This window comes from Sesamum indicum, linkage group LG11 (genome assembly GCF_026168435.1).
Source record: "Sesamum indicum cultivar Baizhima isolate 11 linkage group LG11, ASM2616843v1, whole genome shotgun sequence".
Taxonomy (NCBI): Eukaryota; Viridiplantae; Streptophyta; class Magnoliopsida; order Lamiales; family Pedaliaceae; genus Sesamum; species Sesamum indicum.
The window spans coordinates 3,279,712-3,292,361 of NC_142667.1; the positions used below are offsets into that span (position 1 = coordinate 3,279,712).

The following is a 12,650-nucleotide window of genomic DNA, read 5'->3' on the forward strand; positions in this document are numbered from 1 at the left end:
ACACAATTAAAATTGTACACGACTGAGTTATCAATTGTAGCGCACATGAAAAGGACAAGTACATAAACTACGACAGGGATCAAATATTTGAGCAATAAACAAAATATACTAACAACGACTGCTCCAACAAAGTTAACCCTTGAGAGCAATCCAAAGGGTCAATAGCCAAACAACTAGTAAGACGATACAATACTTCTGCAAAGTATGTCGATGCGTCTCCTCAGCTTCGAGACGTTCATTGAAACGTTTCATGCGACTTTCATATTCTGAGATTCTGTTAAGCAATCTAGGTATAATCTCTTTGGACCTACAACACATGGGGGGGGGGGGCAACCCATTCGAATGTGCCACAATAACGGCCTTGAATATTAAAACAATGATATGTGATGTATGTACCTATCCTTAATTATACAAGCACAACGAAAGTAAAAATCATACGTTGATGCTGAGGCTCATTGACAACAATTGACCTAATATTATTTGGAGATCATTAAATTTTTAAAACGAACCTCACTACTAGGGCAACCTCGAAATCTTCAACCTAGATTAAGACTAGTCCATGAAGTTCGTAGAACGACATCTTTATCACAACTGTAAAACCACAGTACAACCTCGGATGACCCAGAGAAACGCTGCCTACTAGTCGATCTACCCCCAGAATTGGTACTATTGAAATTGTGTGTGAACTGATTGTTCTCCATGTAGTATTCCCTATAGATTAAGTGCAGCGATGCAATATTACGAGGATCAAATGTCCGATATTAGATGGCCTTCAGTGGTTTCTACTCTATATTACTCTGAACCATATGAATGTAAATGGAATCAGGGGAAAACTAAAATGTATTCAGAGTAGGAATTTGCCATTGGATAGTGTAAAATACCCATTCTACCAGATAGTATGGTGTAGTACAATACGATCGAAAGCACAAAGGGTTGTGTAATAGACACAATTACAAATAACATGGGTGTCAAGTTATAGTATATGCTGACAGTGCATAACGATGTATAACAAGGTGAAGGCAGAGGCAGAATGTAAGGTATAATACCGCGCATAAAACACAAATGGGTAAAATAATTTGTGGCACAAATTAGAATGTATATATCAACAAATTGTAGCATGACTGAGTAAGAAACAGTGATAAGCTGACTCACAGTTGTTCGGAAATTGTTCCAATGCCACAGAATCGGCTTGGTGCATCGCAGAGGGACTACGATTGATTAACCCTAGAACTTGAAAAAGGGGTAAACCATGTTAATAAATGGTTGTAGAGAACGAGAAGGTGTTGTGGAAACTTACCAAGAAAATTATTGTCAACGTCGTGCCATTCTTCCAAACCTGCAGATGCTCCAGCTTCGCCTCTATGTGTCGATCGAAAAAAAACAGAAATGGGTAAACCAGGGGAAAGGCGAACTAGGGCACATGTTAGGCAAGGTGGAATTTCAAATTCAAGGGTACAAGAAAGTAATTCCACAATTAAATAATCCCACTTAATCTGTGACTGTAAACACATTTCGGCGGATAAAATGTGGATTCTGTATGCCCTAGTAAACGTATGTGTAGCCTGTCCCATTTGGGATAAATCCACTAGGTTGTCCCAAATCAATCCCAGGTAGGGATATCCTGTCCCATCCAGTAAACACAGCCTTATACTTTAATAAAGAATACAAATTCTCGAACATGCTAGATAAAGAAAAAGTACTTATTATAGTGAAATTTTTTAATGAAAATGATTGAAATTAATTTGATCATGATTTTATCAAATTATAGTACTTTTAACACTTTTGTTTAATTGTTTATCTATTCAGTCTACATTTTGGTTAAAATTATGCACTTGCTATGTTAAATTGGATTGTGTAATTATTTAAATTCACTTATTATATTTTTTTAACTTAATTAATTGATATATAATATATTGATATATTTCGTCTATATACACATACACACATATACATAATAGGGTCTAGATCAATCTTTTCTTTTCTTTTTTTATTACAATTCAATTGGTTAGACCAATGATTCAATAACCCTGTAACTTAAATGGTTCAATCTTTGGTCCTTTTTCAAAATATTGTTCAAAACCTAATAGAAGGGGATCACATGTAAACAAATTTTTTTTGGAGGGGGTCAATGTAATTTCAAAATATGTTTGGAGAAAGTGTAATTTTACAATTTTAAAGAGAATCTAATTGCAATGAACCCTAAAAGTAAAGCAAATAACATACACATATTTCCCATATATAAAGGGATAATTACATTTACACTTCCTGACCTATGGTTTATTTACACAAACCACTCTTCTCTTTTGCATAATTAAGAAACTACCCCTAACAGCAAAAAAATAAAAAAATAGGGGTGTGTGTAAATTTTTAAAAAAGTAAGGGGTGGTTTTGTGTAAGTGATAGTGATTTTTTAGTTGGTGCATGTAATTATCTAAAAGATAGGGGTGATTTGTGTAAACATACTAGAGGTTAAAGGGTGTAAATGTAGTTATCCCATATATATATATTTCTAGAAAAAAAACTCGATTAAGATAAATTTTGTGGTTGTTCGATAGTCTCAATCAAGTGAACCTCAAGGTGCATAGTGTGACACGGACCAGTCCGAAAAAACTGACCAAGGACCAACCCACTATTATTCATGGCCGATCTTTGGGGTGGTCTGGGCCTTTAAGTGGCCCCAATTGGGTCCATTTCTAAACCTAGCCCCAGCCCATGGACCAACTTAGTTGAAGCCCGAACCCGGCCCAATTGAGGCCCGGACCAGGCCCACATCAAGCTCGGATGTGCTTGTTTTATTATTTTTGTTAATGATAGTCTTATAAATAATTATTGAAATTTATAATTTTATTATGAAATAAATAAATAATAAATTAAATCACACGATATATATAGAAAATAATAGTTAAGGATAATAATTTAACTAACAAACTTACAATAATAAACTTAATGATAATTGATGTGTGTCGAAGATTGATCTATAGAGCTTAGGCCAAAATGTAAGGGTCTTGAAGAGGAAACCTACAAAAAAATATTAGTACACCAACACCCAATTTAGTGACGAATTTACGATCAAATGAACAAGAAGAATAAAAAATCTCAAATAGAAATTCCAGTATGATGAATAAAATTAAGAATGACCCCAAGAACACACGATATTATGCTACAGAGTGCACAAAGACAATTTTGAAAGCAAGAGAGTCGTTCCCTTTCAAGGGGAATAAAAGCTATGTTTATAGAAGGTTGTCCTTGTCGGGTAGCGGTGTATACCTTCTCCTGAAATCTTGAAGGAGTTGGATAGGCTGTTAGGATAGGGTTGAGGCTGCTCTTATTCCCTGAATGGTTTAGTAGGGGTCTCTTGGTAAGAGTCCTGGGTTCGTGAGGAGACTTGTTGGCCTGGGAACCCTTTCCGCTAGGAGCCTGTGACCCAAGCTGTCTTCTCTGTCAGGATAAGCTGGATGCCACGTGTGAGGAAGTGTTGCCACTTAGGTAAGTTTTCTTGAATAATCATTTAAATTGGGCTTCAAGTTTCGACCAAGTTCGATGTGTATTCATGGGCCACCTTTTTCTATCTTGGGCCATCAAGGCTTAGCGGGTTCTTTAGGAAGGTTAAATCATCCGAGCCCTTCTTGCGAGGTTAGGTAGAATTAAGGTGGGCCTAAGCCCACACTCCTCAATTTTGGGTCACCCGGGCTGTTGGCCTTGCTTAAAAGCATGGACCATCCTAGGCGTATACATCACACAGTCTCCCGTACTCTAACGAAGAGTATGTCCCAAGTCTCTTTCTTAGAGTAGGAGAATTTTCACAACCACTCAAGGGAGCTCCTTCATCTTAGGTTGCAAATGACCTCTTTCGTCTGGATCTCTCTTCATTTCTTCTTGCCTAATTTTCCCCCTCGGTCTTTGCGCGCTCTATACTTTGTTCTCTTATCAATTTTGAATTGATGGCTTAGGCGAGCCATCATTGCAGCTACATTATTGGGGGGGAGGAGGCGTGGACCTTTAAGCTTCCCGTGCACCCTCGTCTTTGGTAACCGCTTAACCTAGGTTTGGGGTGGGCTTAACCTCCCCTTTTCTTCCTTTATTCTAGCCACACTGTCAACCCTCACTTTCTCAAGCTTTTGATGAGAGAAACATTCCCAGGTTTGTGAATAAAATCTCCTTGGCCCCTTCTTCTTCTTTCTTGATTTTTTTGTTTTTGTCATATTTCTTCATCACTTTCTTGTACTATAATTTCTTCCTCGGATGAGCTAGTGATGTTCATAGGGGAGGTTCCAGGTGATGATATCTCTGAGACCACATCTGAAAGGATAGATTCTGGCCTATCCTCTTATACAGGTGGCTGGAGGTGGAGCTTGTATTAGAATAGGTGACCAGAAAGCCAATTGGATTGGCAGTTTTGGGGCCATTTAGCAATCTTTATGAACGTGATATTATTTTGACGAATGTGGTAAGCATTTATTTGTCACACCATATGTTTGTTGTGCTTATTATTTACGTTTTTAACGTCCCAACAAATGTTTACAGACCAATTGAATGACCCATGTAGTCGGGCTGATTATTGGATGACAGCTATGAAACTAACTTCTGAGGGTTGGTCTGAAATATTCAAAATCAAGGACCTCGAGGCTAGGCATCAAAAGTCCTAAAGAGGCTTTTGTACTAAATTTTGCATTCATTGGATGAGTGTCGTGTTTCTTCAGCGACAGACAGGGGATGTCTTTGTAATTTTAGTGGATTAATTGACAAGGTTGTTAATTGATTGAACTGACTCACGAGAATCATCATATGGAACACTTGGAGGCTTGGTCGGTATGACTTGAGTTCCTGGCTCCGATAATATAGGATTAGTCATTGGACTTGAGGAATCATGGCCGTCACATGCAAATGATGGCTATATCTTGGTTCTAGCAAGAGATGACTGTATTTTCGATGTGGTCGTTATAAGCATTATCCAGTGTAGTCGGAGTATATAGTGAGGATGGTGGATTTCAAGATAGAACTCCCCCCTATCAGTATATGATGGATATATCTCCTATGCGCTCTGAGATGGTTTAGACTCTCTAAGTCTATGGCCATGGCGATTGGTCGAATAGAAAATGATTTCCTTTGTCAATCAATAGAGTAAACGCATCTCAAGTATTCAACATAGTTGCCTGGTCCAGGATAGAAACTAACGTCCAATTCTATGGCCTAGACTAAGGCTGGAAGATGGTTGATGGAAGGACCGGACCCGTATGGAACTCGAGAGTCTAAATATTCACGCCAACATTCACTTAGTCTCTAGTTTCATGGATCGTTGCTAGACGACCATCCATTGTGATCGACGTTTCCGATTAATAGTTAATTAGAAATAATTAATTAAAATAAATTTAATTAATTATTTTTATTGGACATATTGCCCAAGTTTAGTTGAGGATGAACCTAAAGAGTCATACACAAATAACTATGGAATTAGTGGACTTAATATGAAATTAATTCGAGAAAAAATGAATTAATTTAATTGGATTAAATTAATTCAAAGAGAATATATAAATGATTGTATCATTTATTGAATAATCCATTTGATGGATGACTCAAGAATTAATTAATTTTTGGGCATAACACCTTTATATTAATTGCATTAATTTATTATGTTTGGCTTAATTAATTGATTGGATCAATTAATTAGTGTTTGAGCTTACATTTATTTAATTAGATTAATGAATCTTTGGCCTTAGTTGGGCTAAAATTAATTTAATTCATTATTGTCCAGTGAACTTTGATTGGGCTTAATTTAATTTGATTATATCAAACCCGGTGCATACTTGAAGTCCAAGCCGATTTGAGGGAGGTTGGAGCAAGTTAAGAAGGAGTTGAAACTCTTCACCATGATGAACATGATGGAGTAGTTATTTCATCATGGTTGAAGGTTATATCGATGTGGATGTATAGGTTGCCTTGGGCGGCAAACTTAATAGTTATTGAATTTTAAATTCAATTGTATGTAATATACAAAACTACACACATATCCAACATAACCTACCAATAAGCCACGAAATTTTGCTCCCTTTTTCTCTCTCAAAATATTTTCTTTTTTGTTCTATATTAAATTTGATTCAAGTTAGAATATAAAACAATCCAAAAGCACTAATCAATAGTGTTTGTTTGGAGTTGTTTTTTCTTCTTGTTTTTTGTTCTTTCTCGCAATAGAAAAAGAACTATATCTATTCCATAGTATGGTATGGACAAATTAGAGGGGTTCTAATTTGAATCCATAAGTGAACGAAAGAGGAACGAAAAGGAAAACAATGCACGTTGCTGCTCATCTATATAAGCAAAAGGTAAAGTTTCAAGCTGTATTTCTATGTTTTTGTTTCATCCTTTAGCAATACATGTCTAGCATGCTTATATATTTATTATTATGTTTTTGACAAACATCAAATGCGCGGGAATTTCAAAGGGAACACCCCTTTGAATTATTTTTTTTTATTTCACGCTTCCGCCATGCTCCCGGGCCATACCGATTTTTTCAGTGGTATCAAAGGCCGGTTCGGTGTTGTGGCTTTAGGATTAACATGTTATTATGTGTTGAGCATGAACAACGTGTTTAATTTGTTTTCTGAAACATGTTTTGTGACTTTGAAGTATGGGTATATGTTTGGAAAATATGTTTTAATTTTGCTTTTAAATTATGGATATCTATGCATTTTTTGAAATTGAATTTTCAGTAAATACATGATCTTATTTCAGTTTTTAATTGCAGAAATTTCAAATTCTTTTTTTTTTTTTTTGAAAAAACGATCGTTATTGCCCTGCCGGCTGGTCACTAGGTAGTAGGTAGGGACGCCTGCACGTGTGCACGCGGTCGGCAGCAGACAACCGTCTGCTGTTTTAACGAACTTGGCCGTTTTGTGCCATTTTTCTCATAAAATTAGATTTTTCTAATTTCTGTAATTCTTTTGAAATTATTAATTTTGGCTAATTTTAATTTCAATGAAATTAGATTTTTTCCAAAATTAAACTCTGCCGTAAATTAATTTGAAAATAGTTTCTAAACAAACCAAAAAATTGTACATTGAATGTATGATTGATATCCATTTTTTAGTTCCATTATTAGTATGTTATTTTCTGTATTTAATTATATTTTTGGTATTTGATATTGGATATCTATTGTTAATTACATGGATTCTATTTATTTATTTAGCATGTTTATGTTTGATATAAATGTGTTAATTGTTGTTTATTGGATAAACAATGTGGATGATCACAAAACCCATTAGCCGAATGCAATGTTTACTTTATGTTGGGTGAGGCTTGTGTGTCTCTTTGTTTTATTTCCTTCTTTCGTTTTTAACCTTGGAATAATAAGGCTTGTTTTTTCCCTCCTTTTGTACTCCCCCCAACTTTTGATTAGGGTTTTCAATTTTAGTTGTAATGAATATAGTTAGGAATGTGAGGTTTTATTTATTTTAAATAAATGTAAGCTTCCAAGGAGGTGAAGTTGGAACTCATGATGGAAGAAAAACAAAAAAATGAAGTAACCCATTATAGTTAGGCCACACCATAGATTGACCATAGACTCATTGGGGCTCAGTGGGTCACTTTGTATTGAGCTTGTGATTATCCAGCAGGGGCATGCTAGGCTTATTTTGCATATGGTGTATGTTTTAATATTTGAAGTATGATGTGTTTGGAATGCATATATATTTACTCAATGATTAAAATTCATGCATGCAAAAATCTTATAATGATGAGGTCTCGGTTATAACAATGTTAGCTGTCACTTGGATGGTCCAAGTTAAATTAGGCTCATAATGGATTAAAATTCAAAAGGTTTGATTAAATCCAAGCCTTCATCCACAATAATATGGTGTGGATGCTACTTTCACCCATTCGTGGTCTCACGTCATGGTACGTTTGGAGTGGAAGAAAGCTACACTATTGTTGTGATCGAATGGAATATACTCCTATTTCATTGTCTCATGAGTCGTGGGGGGCGATAGTTGAGATATTCATTTGATTGATAGGTCGGGTCTAACACTGAGTAATGTGATTCAGTTAGAGTCCTCCAGATCACTTGAAGGGGTGAGGCAAAATAATTTGGGGATCTCATTAGATGGTAATGATATAGGTTACCTCCCATAAAGTCTTTTTCCATGTGAATCGTAAAAGTGGGGCATGAAAAATTGCGTTTGTGGACTCCACGCCCACTAGGAAATGGTTCTTCGAAAACCCCCCTTGAGAGTTATGGGCTTTCTGAAGAAATAATGAGACGGGTTAATGACTGAAGACTAAATCTTATACTTGACATTTAATATTGCAATAATCTACTAAATTTATATTTATGTTTGATGTAGATGTCTAAGAATTCACTCACTGCTATTCTTGAGGCTAATAAATTTAATGAAACAAACTACAATGATTGGATGCAAAATCTTAGGATTGTCTTAGACTTTGAGAACCAGACCTATGTTTTGGATAGGTCTCTTCCTCGAACTTTGCTAGAAGGGTCCACATGCGAAGAACGTTTGACGTTCGAGACTGAAAGGTTCGTAGTATTGCACTGGAGTCAATGACCAATGACATCCAAAAACAGTACGATAGGTATGATGATGTCAAATCGATAATGCTCTCATGAGCCAGGTTTATGCGGTTTCAAACCGGCATATTATATACACCGTGACAAAAGCATTTTTGGGTGCCAAGATGATTGAAGAATCTTCTGTACAGAAGCATAGGGTTAAGATGTTATCCCTTATGGAGAAGCTCAAGGACCTCAAGATTGATCTTGAAAAAGAGACGTACATTTATGTGATCCTTCAGTCTCTTCCTCCCTTCTTTAACCCATTTATCCTGAACTGTAACATGAATGGGCTTGACAAAGATCTTCATGAGTTGATAAACACGTTGGTCGCGTACGAGGTAGCAGTTCAAAAGTCTGCACCGTCGGTATTGGTAGTAGGGGTGGCATATGAGTCGAGTCGGCTCGCGAATTTTGCGAGCCGGGTCGATTTTGAGCTCGACTAATAAATTATGGTACTTTTATTTAAACATTTAATCTTTATACAAAAATAAATTTAATCAACAACTTAGTAAATTATAATATTTTTTATAATTAAAATTATTATTTAATATGACATATATAAACTTTATGTTATATTTTAATATATATTTGTATTACGTTATACTTTTTTGAACTGACAAGTAATTCACTTATGATTTTTTATTTATTTTTGTGTTTTATATTTATATCAGATACATACTATGCATAATGCAATCTATTTTATTATTTATAAATTTATGTCAAAATTTAGTGATTCCTATGAGTTAATCTAAAAATAATGATAATGATAATAATAGTGATGGTTGAAGAATTTTAATTATTATTTTATAATATATACAACGAGATCAAAAAGTTTAATAAACAATTACGATATCTTAAAATTTGGGCACCCGATTCACGACAAATTTAAATATATATAAGACCATGTCCATTAGATCATATCAGATGATCTGATTTAAAATCACATGGCCAGATTCTACGATACACCGACTTGAATGATTATTCTTATGTTCCGAGTATGATATCTTGATATCCGTATATCCAATAAGTCTGAAACTAAAGAAACTGATCGTAAGAAAAAATGGACTCTCCAAATTCTCTCTCTTCTCTGATACACACTAGCACACCACAAAATACACACACTAATGCCCTATCCATGCACACGGCGGCCGGGGACATGGGCGATGATGGGGACGTCGAGGATGATGGTGGCCGTCGTGAGGAGGACGGCAGAGGCGAGAGTCAACATGAACCGCAGCTTTCTCGCGAACAATTCTGAATGTGAAAGATGGTGGACGGCATTTTTCCGGGGCCTGAGGATGGCCCAAGCTTTGTGGAGGCGGCAAGAACAATTCTGAATGTGAAAGATCGAGTCTTGGCCACAGAAACAGCAGATATGGAACGACCGCCATTTTTAGGGTTTGACGGCGCCTCTTCAAGTTCCATATAAGGCGGACGAGGAGTAGACCCTTTGCCTCATGACTTCAATATTGATGAATTTCTGCGCCTTGCGAATAGGGTGGTGGACGAAGGCGACGCTGCTTCCATGGTGGCGTTGGCAGCGCTGACATCGCATTGGGAGGCGAGGTTTGGCCATGGTGGAAATCAACGACAGTAGCCACTTCTGTTCACAATGAATGCCCACCCTCTCTCCCGTGGTTTTCATATGGCTGGCCGGTGCCTCCTTATGCCGGTGATTGGAAAAATGGGCGAGAACTAAACCAGTGCGAAGGAAGTGATTTTTGGGCTTACTCCAGCGACGTGAGGAATTCTGACAGGCGCTGTTGGGGCGGCGACGAGTTTGAACGAGGGGGATGATCGTTTGGATGAAGAATCGTCGGCTGTTCCTTTTCCGATGACTGCTACTCCACCAACGGTGAGTTTGAATGAGGTGACGGTTCAGCTTCCAAGGCCGTCGTCTGGCGGGCTAGGAGCTACTTTTGGGCGAACGGCGAAGCTGGGGAGCACTGCTAGTCGGACGGCTATGTTTGGCCATCTAAGGGGTTCTGTTTCTCCGATGGGCGGTGCTCTGCCGGCGGCGGTAGTACTTGGTGTAATTAATTTAGCATTAATTCGAGAAGAAATGAATTAATTTAATTGGATTAAATTAATTCAAGGAGAATATATAAATGATCGGATCATTTATTTAATAATCCGTTCGATGGATGGCTTAAGAATTAATTAATTAAATTAATTAATTTTTGGACTTACCACCTTTATATTAATTAGATTAATTTATTAAATTTGGCTTAATTAATTAATTGGATCAATTAATTAGTATTTGGGCTTAGATTGGGCAAAAATTGAATTAATTAGTTATTAATTTAATTGAATTAAATGATCTTTGGACTTAGTTGGGCAAAAATTAATTTAATTAGTTATTATCCAATGGACTTTGGTTAGGCTTGATTTAATTTGATTAAATTACGCCCGATGCATACTTAAAGTCCAAGCCTATTTGAAGGAGGTTGGAGCAAGTTAAGAAGTTGAAACTCCTCACCATGATGAACATGATGGAGTGGTTGTTTCATCATGGTTGAGGGTTATATGGATGTGGGTGTATAGATTGCGTTGGAGGCAAACTTGTTAGTTATGAAATTTTGAATTCAATTATTTGTAATATACAAAACTACAAACATATCCAACATAACCTACCAATAAGCCACGAAATTTTGATCTTTTCTCTCTCAAAATATTGTCCTTTTTGTTCTATGTCGAATTTGATTCAAGTTAGAACATAAAACAATCCAAAAGCACCATAGTGTTTGTTTGGAGTTGCTTTTTCTTCTTGTTCTTTGTTCTATCTAGCAGTAAAAAAAGTACTATATCTATTTCATAGTGTGGTGTGGACAATTAGAGGGACGATCAGTGGGTTGTATACAACATTCATCTTTTGTCAGGATGGCTTCTTGTCCCTGAAGTTCGATTGTGGTTTTTCAGATCGGCGCTCCTCGTTGTTTTTTTTTTACTTCTCCTCACGTCCTTCTCTCTTGGAGGCTTGGGCATATTCCGTATTAATACATTTTGCTGCTCAAGCCAAAAGGGTATCAAATTTGGTGGCAGGCTTTTGGCTAAGGATTTGAAAAAATTTCCAATAACGAGCCCAGAATCACTGGCTTTGACTTCTTAGATAGCTGAAACGACTTCAACGACGATAGTATTGAACTTTTGAAGTTACTCCTTCAAAGATTCACCTTCCTTTTGACGTATAGTAAAGGCTTAATTCAGTCTTCCTATGTTTCCTACTACTGGAAAACTGGTGCAAAAAGAAGGAACGAAACTTGACACTTGATCCCATCTGTGTATCGATGTAAGAGTTCTGCATTTTCAAAACGTGAGAGGTGCTCTTGGGGATTGGTGGTACCATCATATTCAGCTATATCTGGAGTCCTGCAATTAAGGAGTAATTCGTTCGACATCACTCCTTCGGTAAAAGGGATACCCAGTTGCTCCTTAAGGGGTGCCCCCATAACCTGGTATTGGACATCTTAAAGACCTTTTTGCAAATACTCTGCCTGACTACCTTCCTCCGGTATGCCTACATCAGAGGGGATCGCCATGTGGTGGGGGGGGGGGCAACGTCGTAAGTTGTTATCAGATGGAAGTAGCAATCATTTGCTGGATCGTCCCTATGAGGGCTAGGAACAGTTTTCCCGAAGTGGTATCAAAGAAGTACTACCACACAGGGGATCGGCCAATGAGTCCAGGGGCTTGGAAGCACCTAGGAGAGCCACTCCAGAGGCTAGAGCCAAAGGAGACTTTGGTATAACATGTAGAGCCTGGGTACCGCCAACAACCTTCCCAGCCTTCGACTTGCTTTGCACATTGCTAGGTGTCTCCATTGTTACTCACATCTTTAACTCTATGATTTCCCACAGATAACGCCAATTATCTTGGATTGATGTGTAGAGCATGGGCCAAAATGTGTAAGGGTCCTAAAGAGGAAACCTGAAAAAAAAAATATTAGCAATTCGAAACCCAAGTTAGTGACGAATTTAAGATAAAATGAACAAAAAGAATAAAATATCTCAGATAGAAATTCGAATATGACGAATAAAATTAAGAATGACTGCAGTAGTGCGATATTATGCTGCAGAGTGCACAAAGA

General features: G+C 37.0%; 1 protein-coding gene across 1 annotated transcript; it reads left to right on the plus strand.

Annotated features, from left to right (window-relative positions):
* The first annotated feature begins 1,001 nt into the window (after window positions 1-1,001).
* LOC105173324 (uncharacterized) lies at window positions 1,002-9,006 on the plus strand. The gene is made up of 3 exons (XM_011095024.1): window positions 1,002-1,037; window positions 8,337-8,534; window positions 8,623-9,006. The coding sequence occupies exons 1-3, from the start codon at window positions 1,002-1,004 to the stop codon at window positions 9,004-9,006; spliced, it is 618 nt and encodes a 205-aa protein (XP_011093326.1).
* The last annotated feature ends 3,644 nt before the right edge of the window (window positions 9,007-12,650 follow it).